The sequence below is a fragment of the Danio rerio genome, chromosome 10 (assembly GCF_052040795.2).
Source record: "Danio rerio strain M-AB ecotype USA chromosome 10, GRCz13ab, whole genome shotgun sequence".
In the NCBI taxonomy this organism is placed as follows: domain Eukaryota; kingdom Metazoa; phylum Chordata; class Actinopteri; order Cypriniformes; family Danionidae; genus Danio; species Danio rerio.
In genome coordinates, this window is record NC_141030.1 from 16284711 (window position 1) to 16303933 (window position 19223).

At 36.3% G+C, this 19223-nt stretch overlaps 1 protein-coding gene across 4 annotated transcripts in view; it reads right to left on the minus strand.

Moving 5' to 3' along the window:
- The window catches only part of galt (galactose-1-phosphate uridylyltransferase), a 225731-nt gene that overhangs the window by 20243 nt on the left and 186265 nt on the right, over positions 1 to 19223 (minus strand). Inside the window, exon 10 of one of the 4 annotated variants that reach the window (XM_087269756.1) lies at positions 5954 to 6034. Coding sequence (XP_087125882.1) covers positions 5954 to 6034 — 81 coding nt within the window. 4 annotated transcript variants of the gene reach the window in all.

The window sequence follows — 19223 nt, forward strand, 5'->3', positions numbered from 1 at the left end:
ATTTAGTAGGGCTCAACAATACATTGTTAGAGCATCAATACTGCAATATGTTTATCTCCAATAGTCACATCACAGGATATTTATTAAATATTAAAAGATAAAGATTGATTGATTATGTTTGATTGTTCAGTTTTTGTATTTGAATACTGTTAGATTCTTCAGGAAACCATAAAGTACTCTCTGTTTAACTTTTTTTTTTCTCTGTCGTATTTATATATGCTTGTAATTTATTATATTTATGCACTGTATTGAAAAAGACTTGATCTGACCAGTGCATCTAAATGAATGAACTCCTTCCAAATAGAGCTATTAAAATCATCTGGTGAATTTACAGTTTTATAAAAAAATGGATTTAATTAATTTAGTTCCACAAAACTCTACACACAATACCCCATGATGACAATGTGAAAAAATAAAAATAAAATTAAAAACACACGTACATAAGTATTCACAGCCTTTGTTCAATACTTCGTTGATGCACCTTTGGCAGCAAATTACAGCCTCAAGTCGTTTTGAATATAAGGCCACAAGCTTGGCACACCTGTCTTTAAGCATTTTTGCCCATTCCTCTTTGCAGTACCTCTCAAGTTCTATCAGGTTGGATGGGAAGTGACGGTCTAGAGCCATTTTCAGATCTCTACAGAGATGTTCAATAGGATTTAGGCCTGGGCTCTGGCTGGGCCACTCAAGGACATTCACGGAGTTGTGAAGCCACTTCATTGATATTTTGGCCGTGTGCTTTGGTTCATTGTCCTGCTGGAAGATGAACTGTCACCCATGTCTGAGGTCAAGAGCCTTCTGTAGCTGGTTTTCATCCAGGATGTCTCTGTACATTGCTGGATTCATCTTTTCCTCTATCCTAACTAGTCTTCAAGTTCCTACTGCTGAAAAACATCCCCACAGCGTGATGCTGCCACCACCATGCTTCACAGTAGGGATGGTATTAGCCTGGTGATGAGCGGTGCCTTGTTTCCTCCAAATATAACGCCTGTCATTCCCTCCAAAGAGTTCAATTTTAGCCTCATTGGACCAGAGATTTTTTTTATGGTCTGGGAGTCCTTTAGATGCCTTTTGGCAAATTCCAGGTGGGGAGTGGCTTCCTTCTGGCCACTCTACTATACAGGCCTGATTGGTGGATTGCTGCACAGATGGTTGTACTTCTGTAGGTTGTCCTCCCTCCACAGAAGAATGCTGAAGCTCAGACAGAGTGACTAACGGGTATTGATCACCTCCCTGACTAAGGCCCTTCTCCCCCGATTACTTTTCCACTTACAGATGATGGAGGCCACTGTGCGCATTGGAACTTATTAATATTGTGATTAATTAATTTATTCATTATTATTTATTATTGTTTATATTTTTTACTCTAATAAAAAAGTAAGTCTGGTCTGAGTTTTTCAGAATCTGATAATCTTCTCTGTATTATAGGTTATTTTATTGGAATTATGGATGCATAAATGCATAACTTATAGTTTATATAGAACTAAGAAATATATAAAATGCCCCACAGCATTGCCTGAATTGTCATTTTTGAGAAATAAAAACACAGAACATAAACTCTACAGGTATTATATATCTGACTCCTGCATGTGTCCCACTGTAGATGTATTGTTTACAGCTATTAAAAATAAATGTTATGGTATTGGTGTTTTTAAATACAGAGTAGCCTTTCTCTCTCTCTCACACTCCCACACACCCTTATCTGAATGCATTGTCTGAAACTAGTGAAACACACTTGGACTATTGACTCAACATGTTAAATACTGTACAGCTGTTCCTAATTAATTATTTGGAAAATCGATTCTGCATTGATTCTGGGATTTTCAAGAAGAATCGCTATTCTCTATTGAAGCAATTCTGAGCTTAGTGTTTAACAGCAGACAGTGCTCTATACTAGTGTTAAACAATGAACAGTGCGCTATGCTGGTGTTTAACAGCAGATAGTGCTCTATGCTAGTGTTTAACAGCACAGTGCTCTATGCTAGTGTTTAACAGCAAACAGTGCTCTATGCTAGTGTTTAACAGCAGATAGTGCTCTATGCTAGTGTTTAACAGCGGAGAGTGCTCTATGCTAGTGTTTAACAATGAACAGTGCGCTACGCTGGTGTTTAACAGCAGATAGTCCTCTATGCTAGTGTTTAACAGCAGATAGTGCTCTATGCTAGCGTTTAACAGCAAACAGTGCTCTATGCTAGTGTTTAACAGCGGACAGTGCTCTATGCTAGTGTTTAACAGCAGACAGTGCTCTATGCTAGTGTTTAACAGCAGACAGTGCTTTATGCTAGAGTTTAACAGCAGACAGTGCTCTATGCTAGTGTTTAACAGCAGACAGTGCTCTATGCTTGTGTTTAACAGCAGATAGTGCTCTATGCTAGTGTTAACAGCAGACAGTGCTCTATGCTAGTGTTTAACAGCAAACAGTGCTCTATGCTAGTGTTTAATAATGAACAGTGCGTTATGCAGGTGTTTAACAGCAGATAGTGCTCTATGCTAGTGTTTAACAGCAGATAATGCTCTATGCTAGTGTTTAAAAGCAGACAGTGGTCTATGCTAGTGTTTAACAGCAAACAGTGCTATATGCTAGTGTTTAACAGCAGACAGTGCTCTATGCTAGTGTTTAACAGCAAACAATGCTCTATGCTAGTGTTTAACAGCAAAAATCGATTCTGCATTGATTCTGGGATTTTCAAGAAGAATCGCTATTCTCTATTGAAGCAATTCTGAGCTTAGTGTTTAACAGCAGACAGTGCTCTATACTAGTGTTAAACAATGAACAGTGCGCTATGCTGGTGTTTAACAGCAGATAGTGCTCTATGCTAGTGTTTAACAGCACAGTGCTCTATGCTAGTGTTTAACAGCAAACAGTGCTCTATGCTAGTGTTTAACAGCAGATAGTGCTCTATGCTAGTGTTTAACAGCGGAGAGTGCTCTATGCTAGTGTTTAACAATGAACAGTGCGCTACGCTGGTGTTAAACAGCAGATAGTCCTCTATGCTAGTGTTTAACAGCAGATAGTGCTCTATGCTAGCGTTTAACAGCAAACAGTGCTCTATGCTAGTGTTTAACAGCAGACAGTGCTCTATGCTAGTGTTTAACAGCAGACAGTGCTCTATGCTAGTGTTTAACAGCAGACAGTGCTTTATGCTAGAGTTTAACAGCAGACAGTGCTCTATGCTAGTGTTTAACAGCAGACAGTGCTCTATGCTTGTGTTTAACAGCAGATAGTGCTCTATAATAGTGTTAACAGCAGACAGTGCTCTATGCTAGTGTTTAACAGCAAACAGTGCTCTATGCTAGTGTTTAATAATGAACAGTGCGTTATGCAGGTGTTTAACAGCAGATAGTGCTCTATGCTAGTGTTTAACAGCAGATAATGCTCTATGCTAGTGTTTAAAAGCAGACAGTGGTCTATGCTAGTGTTTAACAGCAAACAGTGCTATATGCTAGTGTTTAACAGCAGACAGTGCTCTATGCTAGTGTTTAACAGCAAACAATGCTCTATGCTAGTGTTTAACAGCAAACAGTGCTCTATGCTAGTGTTTAACAATGAACAGTGCGTTATGCAGGTGTTTAACAGCAGATAGTGCTCTATGCTAGTGTTTAACAGCAGATAGTGCTCTATGATAGTGTTTAACAGCAGACAGTGCTCTATGCTAGTGTTTAACAGCAAACAGTGCTATACGCTAGTGTTTAACAGCAGATAGTGCTCTATATTAGTGTTTAACAGTGAACAGTGCGCTATGCTGGTGTTTAACAGCAGATAGTGCTTTATGCTGGTGTTTAACAGCAGATAGTGCTCTATGCTAGTGCTTAACAGCAGATAGTGCTCTATGCTAGTGTTTAACAGCAGACAGTGCTCTATGTTAGTGTTTAACAGCAGATAGTGCTCTATGCTAGTGTTTAACAATGAACAGTGCACTATGCTGGTGTTTAACAGCAGATAGTGCTCTATGCTAGTGTTTAACAGCGGACAGTGCTCTATGCTAGTGTTTAACAGCAAACAGTGCTCTATGCTAGTGTTTAACAGCAGACAGAGCTCTATGCTAGTGTTTAACAATGAACAGTGCACTATGCTGTTGTTTAACAGCAGATAGTGCTCTATGCTAGTGTTTAACAGCGGACAGTGCTCTATGCTAGTGTTTAACAGCAGAGAGTGCTCTATGCTAGTGTTTAACAGCAAACAGTGCTCTATGCTAGTGTTTAACAGCAGACAGTGCTCTATGCTAGTGTTTAACAATGAACAGTGCACTATGCTGGTGTTTAACAGCAGATAGTGCTCTATGCTAGTGTTTAACAGCGGACAGTGCTCTATGCTAGTGTTTAACAGCAGAGAGTGCTCTATGCTAGTGTTTAACAGCAAACAGTGCTCTACGCTAGTGTTTAACAGCAGATAGTGCTCTATGCTAGTGTTTAACAATGAACATTGCACTATGCTGGTGTTTAACAGCAGATAGTGCTCTATGCTAGTGTTTAACAGCAGATATTGCTCTATGCTAGTGTTTAACAGCAGACAGTGCTCTATGCTAGTGTTTAACAGCAGACAGTGCTCTATGCTAGTGTTTAACATCGGACAGTGCTCTATGCTAGTGTTTAACAGCAGACAGTGCTCTATGCTAGTGTTTAACAGCAGATTGTGATTTATGCTAGAGTTTAACAGCAGACAGTGCTCTATGCTTGTGTTTAACAGCAGATAGTGCTTTATGCTAGTGTTTAACAGCAGATAGTGCTCTATGCTAGTGTTTTACAACAAATAGTGTTCTATGCTACGTTTTAACAACAAATGGTGTTCTATGCTAACTTTTAGCAGCAGATGGTGCTTCACACTATTTTTTAACAGCAAGTTGTCCTCTATGCTAGTTTTTAGCAGCAGATGGTGCTCTATGCTAATTTTTAACAACAAACAGTGCTCTGTCAGCTTGTAACAGCACATGATGATCTATGTTATTTTTAAACAGGATATAGTAATCTATGCTAACTTTTAGCAGCAGATGATGCTTTATGCTAGTTTTTAACAACAGATAGTGCTCTATGCAAGTTTTTAACTGCATATTGTGCTTTAGGTTTTTTAGTAATCCAGCAGCTCTGATCCCACAAACATAAAGTGCCCATCACCCATTATAGATCAAATAATATGATCATTATCATTATTTGTATTCAAATACAAATCCATAAATCAACAGAATCTGATAAACTTGACAAGCTGTTTTAAAAACATTAAAGCAATGCATTCTAAATACTGATCACATAAAACAAATGCATGCATGAGGTCAGTGGGAATACCTTATGAGTGAAAGGGTTAAAGACTAAGCTCAGAATTATTTCAAAAGAGAATAGTGATGGATTTTTAAAATCTCACAATCGATGCAGAAATTATTTCTTGATTTTTGATTTATTTATTAATATTATTATTATTTTTTGGCCAAAGCTCTACAATTAAAGTAAAGGCTTCATAAAAACTAAAACTAGTTCAGATGACAACTTTCAATGTGAAAACAAGCACTGTTCGAAATTCGAAAGAAAACAAAACACACTCACACACACATTCTTTTCACGAGAACCAATTAAAATCAAGACTGAAGCTCTACTAATTTTTCCAGCCTCATTAGCAGTGACAGTAGAGCATCACAACAGAGCAGACTTTGCTATCTATGCTAACATACAGTGCAAAGAATATCAGAAGGTGGTTAAAATAAAAAAATAGGAGCTCATTCTCACTGTAAATCTTTTACAGGATTCAAAGCACAGTTTGAGAAGCTTAAAATCCCAGCTTGCTCCTCATGAAAAGATACTGTGTGGCTTTAGTAGACTAGGTGCCATATTATACTAATTTGCTTTCTAATGTTTTAGCATGTAAAGAGTGACTTTTTGTTGTGTTTCAGAAAAAAAAAAGAAAGTCTGATATCTCCATCAACACTACACAATTTAAAACACATTTATGACCATTCACACTCACTGGGCAAGAGCATATTTGGCTGGCATCTGTACTTGCAATGTAGATCTTGTATAATGGTGCAGTGGCCTAGAGCTTGACATGCTGGAATTCAAGAAAACACATGCAATTACCAAAAAAATGCCAGAAAATTAAAAAATATATATCTTTATCTGTTTGACAGACCACATGTTGCAAATCCTCACAATGCATACACATTAAGAAAACGTGCTGCATTTTCTCACAACTCAAATAAATTAATGTTTGGAAATGCGTTGTAATTGTACAGTACTTTCACAATACTATAACCACATTAGATTTATCATTTCGTTTTATTTTATTTAGTAAAAATCATAGGAAATGTGTAATATGATATATTCATTCATCTATTTATTCATTATCTTTCTTTTCAGCTTAGTCCCTTTTATCAGGGGTCGCCACAGTGGAATGAACTGCCACCTTATTAGCATATATTTTATGCAGCAGATGGCCTTCCAGCCTGAACCCAGCCCTGGGAAACCCATACACGCTTGCATTCACACACATACACTACAGCCAGTTTAACTTATTCAATTCACCTGTAGCGCATGTCTTTGGACTGTGGTGGAAACAAGTATGGAGCTAATAATATGCCAAAACAATCAGAATTTAAATTGTGCAAATTTCTTAACTTGAATATAAAACATCTGAAATTTAAGACTGAATGTTTTTAAGTCAGAATTTTATACACGTATTTTCAATCTTCAGATTTTTTTGGTTCTGAATTCATAGATTGCAGATATTTGTAAAAAAAAATAGTTCTGAAGTAGTTCAAAATAGGCGTTTTTTTATCTGCATATATCCTAATGTAAAGTTAAACATCTATTTTAATAGACAACTGTCGTCACACATAGAAGTGAACAGCACAAATTTTCCCTTTTTTATAGATTTATAGATTATTTATTTGTATAGATTATAGATAAATGGATGGATGGATGGATGGATGGATGGATGGATGGATGGATGGATGGATGGATGGATGGATGGATGGATGGATGGATGGATGGATGGCTGGGTAATTGGGTGGGTGGATGGGTAAGTGGGTGGGTAGGTGGGAGGGTAGGTAGGTAGGTAGATGATAGATAGATAGATAGATAGATAGATAGATAGATAGATAGATAGATAGATAGATAGATAGATAGATAGATAGATAGATAGATAGATAGATAGATAGATAGATAGATAGATAGATAGATAGATATATAGATAGATAGATAGATAGATAGATAGATAGATAGATAGATAGATAGATAGATAGATAGATAGATAGATAGATAGATAGATAGATAGATAGATAGATAGATAGATAGATAGATAGATAGTGGACTGTGTGTAATATATATTTGTAGCTTGATTCCACTAAAATTTGTTTAATTTAATTATTTAGAAAAGTGCATCTTAATTATGATAAATAGTTTTTGCAAAACACAAATAATAATAAATGAATGAATGAATGAATGAATGAATGAATGAATGAATGAATGAATGAATGAATGAATGAATTATTGAGATTTTAGCATTTAGATTCAAGGAACTGCTGAAGTTTTCGCTTCAAAATAAGTTGTCTCGTGATGAATAGGATTAACTAAATAATAAGGGAAGCTGAATTCAAGGTATGCTTTTAGAGCTTTTATTCAATTAAAGCCTCCATATTTCTTATCCACAAAGGTATGTTATGTTTACTCGTTTTGGAAAGGCTGAAGTTATCTAATAATTCCCAATATGCAGCGCTGTGCAGAAAAAGCCATAAAACAAACAACTTCAATGACAGTAAAAGCAGGATTTCAGGAGTTTCACTAGTAAAACTGACTGGCTGGTATTTTTTATTTAATTATTTTTTTTGCTTTTGCAGTCTGAATAATGTGCCGTGACTGTTTATCCTGTTTCTCCGACTAAAACTATGAATCCATAAAAGAGGCCTCCAACGTTCTGATTAAATTATTCAATGTGAAATGCATTTCATTTCTCGCTGAAAAAGAAGAGCTGTTCATTATATTAAGTGTGAGATGATGAATAAATTGCAGTGTGCCGCTCGGTTTATACTCTACTCCTACAGCCTTGGGTGATGGAAGAGAAAACCTGTTCAACATGCTAGATGTGTCTAGACAGACTGAAGAAAATCTAGTCAGATGTTATTGATGACCCTGTGGCCTTTGTCTCTGACATAGCTTCAACTGAAAAGACTACATACACGTCTTTACACTTTATAGAGTATTACTATTAATTAGTACTTGCTCTGTAGGATGTTAATGTTGATAAAAAAATACCCAATAAACAAAAATAAATGCTTAATATACATAAAAAAAATACTTTTTAAAAGATAAAATAAAATAAATGCTTTACATTTAAAAATTGTTTAATAAAATAAAATATAATAAAAATAATTACTAAATGGAAAATGGTGTTAAAATAAAATAAAATAAAATAAAATAAAATAAAATAAAATAAAATAAAATAAAATAAAATAAAATAAAATAAAATAAAATAAAGCCGGTGTGTAAAAACATATGCTGGATAAGTTAGCAGTATTTTAATTAAACTAAATTTAATTAAATGACCAACTTTTACTTTTCTGGTGATGTCAACAAACCATGCTACAATATCTAGCTTTTGCCCATTTAAGTGAAAGGCAAAATATACCATAATAAAGGCTGTTCTAGAAGTAAGTCATCATACTGTCACACAGTCATCGATGGATTTGCTCTTCAGTGTTTGGACTCTCAGTAATGATTTTAAACCACACTGAACTGAGCTAAACTGAACTGAACTTAAAAACTAAAAACTAAACTACCCTAATCCAGTTACTATGACCATTTACGTGAAGCTGCTTGGACACAATCTACATTGTAAAAGTGCTATACAAATAAATCTGAATTGAATTGAAATACTCTTAGCTTACATTTCCATTTAAAACACAGAACAATTTGACAAAATAAAAAATAGCTTTTAGCATTATATAGGTGAGTTTGACGGCAAAGCTAAATTTGCATGTTTCTAGCATGAATTAACATGTTACTACCATGTTTTAGTATGAATTAGCATGTTGCTATCATGTTACTAGCATGAATTAGCACATTTCTAAAATGTTTTTACACAATTTAGGATGTCGCTTGCATTATTCCAACATAAATCAATACATTCCATTAAAAGCATGAATTAGCAATAGTATTAGTATTTTGCTAAAAGGCCTATGAATTAACAAGTTTTGATCACTACATATTTAGCATAAATTACTTGTTAACATTTGTTTAGTTTGAATTAGCTTGTGCAAATTGAATTGTCATGCTTGTTCAGTTGTTAAATGAAATAGCATATTGTTAACATGCTTTTCTTATGAATAGCTTTTTATTAACATACATGAATTGGGACTTTGCTATCCTGTTTCTGGTCTCAATTAGCATGTGGCTATGACCAATAATTTTCTTCTCATAAACTCAGACAAAACAGAATCATTACTTATTGGGCCTAAATCCTGTACACAGCAGATCTCACAACTCAACCTACAATTAGAGGGATACAAAGTTAGCGTTAGCTCTGCTATAAAAGATCTGGGTGTCATATTAGACAGCAATTTAACTTTTGAAAATCATATATCCCATGTGACAAAAACTGCCTTCAGTAATTTAAAAATCAGTAAATTGCATAGTATGCTATCCCTCTCAGATGCAGAAAAGCTAGTCCATGATTTTATGATTTTTAGGTTGGATTACTGTAATGCTCTGTTTTCTGGCTGCCCAGCATTCTCTATTAACAAACTTCAGCTAGTAGAAAATGCTTTTCAGGTTCTTACCAGGTCTAAAAAATATGATCATAGCACCCCAATTGTATCCTCCTTACACTGGCTGTCTGTTAAGTTTCGTATTGAATTTAAAATATAGCGTCTTACCTATAAAACTTTATATAATCTAGCTCCTGTTTATTTAACCAAGCTTCTGTCTCATTACAATCCCACCCGCTCTTTAAGATCTCAAAACTAAAGGCTTTTGGTAGTACCTAGAATAGTCGAGTAAAGGAGGTCGAGCCTTCTTATTTATGGCTCCTAAACTCTGGAATAGCCTTCCTGATAATGTCCGAGGCTCAGACACACTCTACTAATTCAAAACTAGATTAAAGACCTATCTTTTAAGCGGTATGATACATGAATGTGCTCCACGCAGGTTTCTGCATCTTGTTTATATACACTATGAACAGCATCTACGCTAATTATTCTTTTTGTTCTCTATTTCCTTCAGGGGATACTCATCCAGAGGCCCTTAGACTATGCAGTGCCACTGATTTGATCCAAGACCAGCGACAAGATGATCCCAAGGTTTCCATATGCTGGGCCAGGCCGTATCCTGAGCAGATGCTGTGGTGGTCATGGAGGAGTGGAGAGCATAAGACTGATTACAGTGACGCTTCAGGGACAGACGAGTCTTTGCTGAGGTCCAGCTTCCAGCCTCCGGTGCCTAAACTGCAGCTCAGCACAAGAAATATGGCCAGAGAAAAAATAGTCGTGCTCAACTGAGCCTGGTTTCTCTCGAGAATTTTTAATGCTTCACTTTCGCTAATTGGTGAAGTTTTTTCCTCACCGCTGTCGCCACTGGCTTGCATAATTTCGGGATCTGTAGAGCCGTAAATCGATGGATTTCCTCTTCAGTGTTTGGACTCTCAGTAGTGATTATTAAACCACACTGAACTGAGATAAACTGAACTGAACTGAAACTCTGAAAACTAAACTACACTGTTTTAATTTACAATGATCTTTTATGTGAAGCTGCTTTGTCACAACCTACGTTGTAAAAGCGCTATACAAATAAGGGTGAATTGAAAAAAAAAATTAATTAAAGTGTTCTGATCAGAATTCAGCTCAATGCTAAACAGTTCTAAGTATTTTTAACCAACATGCTAGCAATAATTTAGAAAGCAGATTTTACCTATATAAAAGTAAAACTTATAAATACCCAAAGAACCACATAAAGTTAGAATCACAAGGTGACATCAGCGCGAGCGGCTCATTAACGGGGAAAGTCGCCATGCTGCTAACACACAACAGAGCCGTGCACTAATTAGCCTGCAAACGTTCACTCCCCGCCTCATCAGAACGCCTTTGTGCCTTCAGTGACAAAAAAAATAAAAATACAACAACAAATATTTCCTTTCCCCAAACTAATGAGCTCCATTGGAAACAAAATAACAAGCTTTTCATGGGATGTGACATGTAATGCGTCCTTTATTAATTGTGACTTTACTCTCTTCCAGACATCAAATCAAAGTCGAGGTCTCCAAAAACTGAAACAGGTTAAAAGTGAAGCTTGCCAAGGTAACTTAGATCTTATTCCTAAAATGGGTTTTGGAATGAAAAGTGTCCTGGTTAGGTTTGAATATCGAGTGTTTTTACTTTTATACCATCTGTGTATACTGTCTTTCAAACAGATGTCCTTCTTCTTCTTCTTCTTCTTCTTATTATTATTATTATTATTTTCCGGTCAGAGTGAGTCTCCGGTTAATAAATCATTATTCACTCCAATGATTCAATCAGCGCGAGTCTCAAGTTCATTCTGAGTGACTCTCCAGTAAATAATCCACTGATTCAAATGATTGTTCAGAGTGAGTCTCCAGTTAATGATTCACTGATTCAAATGATAGTGAGGCTGTATCCTAAATGGCTTACTACTCATTTGATTTTAAAGGGCCACGAAACCCCCCTGTCTCAGCAGAGTGTTTTCACACCTCTAGTTTGAAAAAAGTCAGAAAATATGGTTGAGTCCAGCTCCGTTTAGGTGGAAGTGTCAGGGGAGGGAAAGAGGGAAGGTTTTGCATAAAAATTTGGACATGTGCTGATTTTCACAGAGGCAAAACAAACACAGACGCAGGGGAGAAAGAGAGTGATCATGTTTACATCGACATCAGTAATCAAATTATTTGCAAAATTATTAATTTGTCGACTTTAATTGTAGTTTGGCACTTCCACTTTCATTCAGGAACATTTCCCGCCTGCCCTCTGTCACAAATGAGATATTGGATGCAAGGAGTGTAGTTTTATTAGAATGTTTAAAACCACAAGGCAAATGGGAGAAAAAAAAACCCTCTGCATTTCTCTGTAACTTAGATAATCTTGGTAGGTAGCGGGGAAAATTCTACACGGCGGTAATAGTTTGATTAAGATGTTTACATGTTTACACTCGGAGAGCAGCATTTACATTGAATCTTTTAGTCCATAATATTGTAGTGATATTAGCGTACAGTAAACTTAGTAAACCTTGCTTCTGAACAAAACAAACAAAGACCCCACTTTAAAAAATGCTTTTCTTACTTAGATTTTTGTCTTGTTTCTAGTCTAAATATATAAAAACTCTTAAATTAAGAAGAATTTTTTAGACTAGCAAAACATACTGTCTTGTTTTAAGATATAATATGCCAAACTTAAGTGATTTTCCTTAAAACAAGCTAAATAATCTGCCAATGGAGTAAGCAAAATAATCTTATGCCAAACGGAAAAACAAGATTATTTTGCTTACCCCATTTGCAGATTATTTAGCTTGTTTTAAGAAAAAACTCCCTTAATATTGGCATATTATTTCTGAAAACAAGACAATATATTGTGCTTGCCTAGAAAATGCTTTTTAAAATAAGAATGTTTAGATATTTGGACTAGAAACGAGACAAACAATCTATGTAAGAAAAGCATTTTTTTTGCAGTGCACTAATCGCTTACTTACCAAAACTGTAGAGACAGGACAATCAACACAAACAGAAACCGCGTCTTTTTTAAAAGAAGACGAGCAGCAAATCCGGATTTCACTATTTACAGATGCAAAAAGCTCTTGGGTAAAAATGTTCCTTACAAACGTATTTCTGTCCCGCGTTGTGTGCACTGTAGTCCACATGTGAGTCGAGCTGCGCTCGCATAGTGGAAAAATTAAAACAAAACCTTTGTTGCAGCACATTTATAAACAACACTGTCGACCCGTATCTCCAAACAATTCTTGTTCTTCCACTTGTTTTGGCAACACGTCGTGGAGTCTCTCTGCCGTTTGAACACTGTGATAGGTAAAAACAGTCTTAAAAGCTATCATGCATATTAATAAAGTTGCCCCTCATATACAATAGAGTGCGCTGATTGATTTGAACCAAGTCTTTCTCATGAATTAATGCTGCAAACTTAAACGCATCAAGTTGCACAGACCATCTCCATGCTGAAATACACACAAGGATCTAATCACCAAGACACAGCTTCAAAAATTTGTTTCAATCCAAAAGAACAAATTTGCTCGAAATAACGTAAAAACAACCAATTTTCACTGTTTTGTGAAATATTTGTGTCCTAATAGTGTTTTTAGTGTTTGTCAAAATACTGTTCTATCTAATAAGGGCAAAAAAGGCTGAAAATAAATGAAAAAAAGGCGTCAAAACACGGCAAAGTAAGACAAAGGAAACGTGTTGTAATGTCACTTATCAGATAACAAGACTCAGTGACTAGAGTGAGTGTTTGTGCTCCTTAAATAGTGTAATCAGTCCTTGACAATCCTCTGGTGGTGTGTATGTAGTCAGTCAGGATCAGGAACGTGTGTGAGCGGAGTGCATGTATGGAGTTGTAGTCCATGAATGCTGGATTTGTAGTCTGTTACAGATTGTGCATGTTTTCCAGTTTAGATATCTGGTGATCGTGACAAAGCTGCAGAAGACTTGGAGTGTGGAGCTGCAGAGGGCCTGGAGCACTGGGCTGCAGAGGGCCTTGAGCATGGGGCTGTGGAGGGCCTGGACCGTGGAGTTGCGGAGGACCTGGAGAATGGGACTGCAGCGGGCCTGGAGCATGGGGCTGTGGAAGGCCTGGAGCGTGGAGTTGCGGAGGACCTAGAGCGTGGAGCTGCAGAAGGCCTAGAGCGTGGAGCTACGGAGGGACTGGAGCACGGGGCTGCGAAGGGCCTGGAGCATGGTACTGCAGAGGGCCTGGAGCATGGTACTGCGGAGGGCCTGGAGCATAGTACTGCGAAGGGCCTGGAGCATGGGGCTGCGGAGGGCCTAAAGCGTAGAGCTACGGAGGGCCCTGGAGTGTGTAGTTAAGGAGGACCTGGAGCATGGGGCTGCGGAGGTCCTGGAGCATAGGGCTGCAAAGGGCGTGAAGCATGGAGCTGCAGTTGGTCTAGAGGCTTACATTCAGCTGATACCGGTGGGTCTTACACCCACAGTGGGTCAGGAACCTTGGGTTCAAGAGACACTGGTAGTTCATTTAACCCTCGTGGTTCAAGAGGCTTTGGTTCAGGATGTACTGAAGGATCACATGGCTCCAGTGGGTCACACGGCACTGGCATCAAAAAAGATCCAAAAAGAGCCTGTCTTTAATTAAAACCCTCTGATTCAGATGAAATGGTAACAGTGAGTCTCCAGTTAATAATTCACAAACGATGGATTAGATTAAGTATACAGTTAACAATTAACATACTCAACTGGGTAGGTTGAGAAACACTGAAATAATCAGACAATAATTTGTAATTTCAATACTCAAGTGAATGTAACTCGATTACTTTTGCACCTTTACTCAAGCAAAATTTAAACAGATTACTCTGACCTAAGTACCATTTTATTAAGGAAGCTGCACTTTAAACAATGCTTGATTTGTGTACTTCTTTCATCAGTGGTCCTGGACAAGTTGTACACATCACTTTTTGTAATTCTCTGAGGTGACTTACTATCACTAAGAGCAAAGAAACCCAATACCTCCTCAATCTGATCTCCAGCTCTCTTCATAAGGTATCTGTGTGTGAGAAGACTCACTCACACACTGTAGGATGTGGGCAATTCAACCACATATTGAACAATCACTCTGTCCATCTGGGCCTGTTCAAACCATGTCGATCAGAGACTAGATGTTCTCAAAGCACAGCAAGCTTCGGGACAGCAAGGCTTTCAATATGAGGTGCCACTGCTGGAATCTTCTGTGCTCAGGAGAACAGGACTGGCAGATTTAAAGGCAGAAACTTTATCAGACTTTCTAATAAATAAATAAATAAATATAACTAAAAGAAAATATGAAACTTGGTTTTTCAAAAAAAAAAAAAAAAAGTGATTGGACAAGGGTTTAGGGTTATTTTATTAGCAAGTTACAACAATTTGTGGTTACTATTTAGATGTCACATTTATCTTTCCAGACAAGTTGACTCGTCCACCGTCTTAGAATGGGTTGCGTAAAGATCTCAGATTAAAAATAAAAAGTTTTGAATGAGTTTTAGCTTGTTTTTACTTGTTGCTATGCGCTTGCAGCAGATGCCGTTTAGGGTTCATGTGGCGTTTAGGGAATTAAGCGGTTTAATCCAGCTCTCACAAGAAAATCTATTTCACATATTTTCAGCAAAGTGTCGAATTTGTCAGAATCTGAAAGATTTAATTCTTATTTATATATAAATAAAAGAAGTTGTGCCCCCAGCTTCCACCATTGCTGACTGGCTGCTAATGAGGATCTAATGTAAAGGTGGGGTATGTAAGTTTGACACCCAGTGGTTGAACTTGGTATTGCACACTTGGTTCAAAACACAAGCACAGGTTGCCAGATTGACAACAACAGGAGTGTGGCTGACTATCAAGCCTAAAGGTTGATTTAAGGCTACATTGAATCATATTCTAAATAAAAGCAACAGCATGTGATAGAAGGAATGTTTCCCAAATTAAAAAGACTTTTTATTCTAAAAAACACCTGAAATTCATATTTTAGAAGTGGCTGAACAACAAGAAAAACTGACAATGTTTACCTTGGGTACACCGCATGTGCTTTATTCAGAGTTAAATGCTATTAATGTGAGTTTAAATGCCATTTTACATGACATGTATAGGCATACTGAAAGCAGCAGCAGATACTTCACCTCAGGTCTTGAAAATAATTGATAAATAAATTTGAAATTGAACTTTAATACTGTGATTCAGTGTAAACCAACACATATCAGTGATGCACATTTAAAATTGTTAAAGAGGTTTAATCTGTATTAATTAGATTTTAAACCTTACCATTTCATTGGAGTGCAGTAAGTGCACTATTCTGTGCTTCTAAATAGCTGTATTTAAAATACTGTCATGTTTCTTCTGGTGCAAACAACCAAATTGCCTATCATTGTAAATCTCGTCATGTAGCATGTTGTTATGACACAGGGTTACAATTAACCTGCTCACCTAATGTTAACATTAATAATATTTACATTATTTGCTAATTAATCACCACCTCATGTGGAACTCTGAAACTGCAGCTCATTTCAGAGGCTGCTACATTTCAGTCACAGTCGCATACTTTGACAGCCTTCCTTCCTGACTGAATGAATGAAATATGTGGCTTTCCACTAAGGCAAACCAGAGTGCTGAAATATAATTGGCTAAACTGGCATTGAGCAGGTTAAAAGAACCTAAACAAAGACAGCCATTCCAGCACGTAACTCACATGTTCAATGTAGAATATCTGACTTCAGCATTGTTTTTCAGATAAACAACAATGTTAACTTAACATGTTTCTTAAATATCTGCAAACTTATTATGGTATCGTTATGCTTCAAAGTCAAAAACTTACATACAACACATTTAATTTTGTGGGGCTGTAAAGGTGTTCTGGGTGTTTTTACATGTTTCTCTAAGTGTTTTAGCCCATGTGATGTTTTAGGTGGTTGGTTTGGTGGTGCCAAGGTGTTGCTAGTTGCCCAAGTGACCCCAACTCTTGATCCCTCCTTCATTTAAAGTCATGGGATTGTCTAGGCTTTTTTATAGTCTGCCCTGTCTACTCTGATGAAGACAAATAAAGGCACTGTCTGTCTGTCTGTGCCTCAATCCTGCCGTAACATTGTTTTTCTATCCAGACATACTGAGAAAACAACCTTTCTAGACTTAACTGTTCTGACTGCAGCTTGTAAAGAGGCCTAATGAAAATAGTTTGTTCTCAACTTAATCTGGGGCTACATCCCAATGATGCAAAGCTTAGGAGGAATGCCAGTTCCCATCTCTAGGGCTTTTATTGTTAGTTCTTTTTTTTTTACTATGCATGGCACGGTCTTATCAAAACAGTGGGTTTGAAATGCAGTCAGGCCAATATCAGGGGTTCTTCGGGGAAAAGAAAGCTATTTGGTATATATTTGGGACAAAAGCATTTGAAGGTAGAATGACGATGAGGAGCCATTAGTGAAATGGGCCTTTAGTAAGAGAGGAGGTCCATTATACACTTTGAAAGGGAATAGTGCTTTTGCAAAATACTAAGAGGCTAAATAAACTGGTACTTTTAGACATGTACTAATAACATTGGCTTAGATTCCTATGCTTATTTATTTTACCAATCAATCAATCAATTAACCAATAAATAAATAAATGCTTTAGACGTTCATTAATTGCTGTAAGCAGTTATTTTTTTATTAGGCAAAAAACATTCCTGTTTGTCTTCAGTGTCAAACCCAATTCCATCACCCATTCATTTTCATGTTCTCTCAGTGTTTCCATCTCCTGTGAGGAAAAGCACTGAGAGCCAGACTTGTGTTCATCCATATCCTCCTCTCACATTCATTTCTGTTAAAACCACTCGCAGCTTCAAATAACATTAAAACTATTCACTGAAAGACACCTTTGAGGTATGCCATCTTAAGCTCTGTGTATTGTAAAGATACACAGATATACACAGAAGTTTTATGATATGATGTAAAAAAAAGTATTATATGGATAATGGAGGTAATAAATAAGGACAGCATCTCTGCCTCCAATGTAGACTAATAAAAGGGGAGGTTAAAATTGCCATTTGTGCTGTTCTAAAAGTTTTCAGTTTTGTTTTAAAAGTTTATGACCATTCAGGGTTAAATTCATAATATCCATTAACGATCAGTTCTATACTTGTAGTGTCTGAAACGGTTGGTTGATCCAGTCTTTCTTTCCCCCCTCTTTATATAAGCTTGCTGTGTTCTGATTGGTTAGATGACTACAGGCCAGTCCTGGTCTACCAAATAAATTAAATGTCAGAAAAAAAATGATGATTACCATATCTCAGCACCCAAAAACATTGTAAAAACTGTTCAACTACAATTACAGTATTTTTGAATAAAAAAGAACGTAAAATACAAGTACTACAAGTAAATTACATTGTTCTGTTCTCTTTTGTATGCAGTGCTTCAGTTATTACTACAGTCTCTTTCCACGATGGTCACCCATTAGAGTCTAATACCAAGATGGTCACCAGACCAGAATCTCTTTACTAGATGATTGCCAGCTCAGAGTCTCTTTCTAAGAAGATATATATATATAATTTATTTATTATTTATTTATTTGCATAACATGATTTCTTTATATTGAGCTTTTCCCCCTACCCAGACTTTTTAATAGTAATGATACATTTGCTTTTCTCAATATATTTATAGAGTGTCCATCTAAGGATCAGAAATGTAATTAACTTTAATCTGATGAAAATTCCACTTGAAGGCTGATCAAGGCCACGATGAGAGCTGCAGTCCAGAGTGTGTGATACATCTTTTAACATAGATTAAACTGCTGTTCAAGGACATTCTCTTTTTAGGTTCTAAGATTTACGATTTCACACAGTCAAAGATGTTTCTACCCTGTAGTAAAAAGATGAAACTACATTTGAAACATGTGACTCTGCCTACATTTATACAAAACTTAAAAATGAAATGCTAAATAAAATTAATTCCAGTTTTAAATGAACAATGGTTAAATGAACACTAAAGACAATACACCAACACACAAATTATAATTATATATATATATATATATATATATATATATATATATATATATATATATATATATATATATATATATATATATATATATATATCAGCTACTGAATACTGGATATTGAAGAGAATTAAAAGAATTACAATTGCAATTTAACAGCAAATACAGAACATTTTGCTTTAAAATTGTCACAAAACACGTAACAAGCAACAGAAAATATTTAGCAGGTTTTAGCAGCCTTTTTTTTATAATTAAAGATTGAGATTACAGTGCCTCTTGTGGAATGCAGTGAAACACACTTGGATAGATATGGTTCAGGTATTGCAGAAACGGGGCTCAATCACTTATTTTCAATGAGCCAGAGTTAGTTTGATTCGAGACTGCACAGCTGTACTTTTTAAAAGACAAATGAGTCACTGAGTTCAATTGGGCAGAAAAAAATTAACAGATTCAGGGTGACAACCATGAAACTGAAGCAAAGTAGAACAGGATTTGATATCCCCCTAATGTTTGCTGTATGAATTGCACATAAACAAAAGAGAAGAACAAATAGAGCATAAATAGCTGA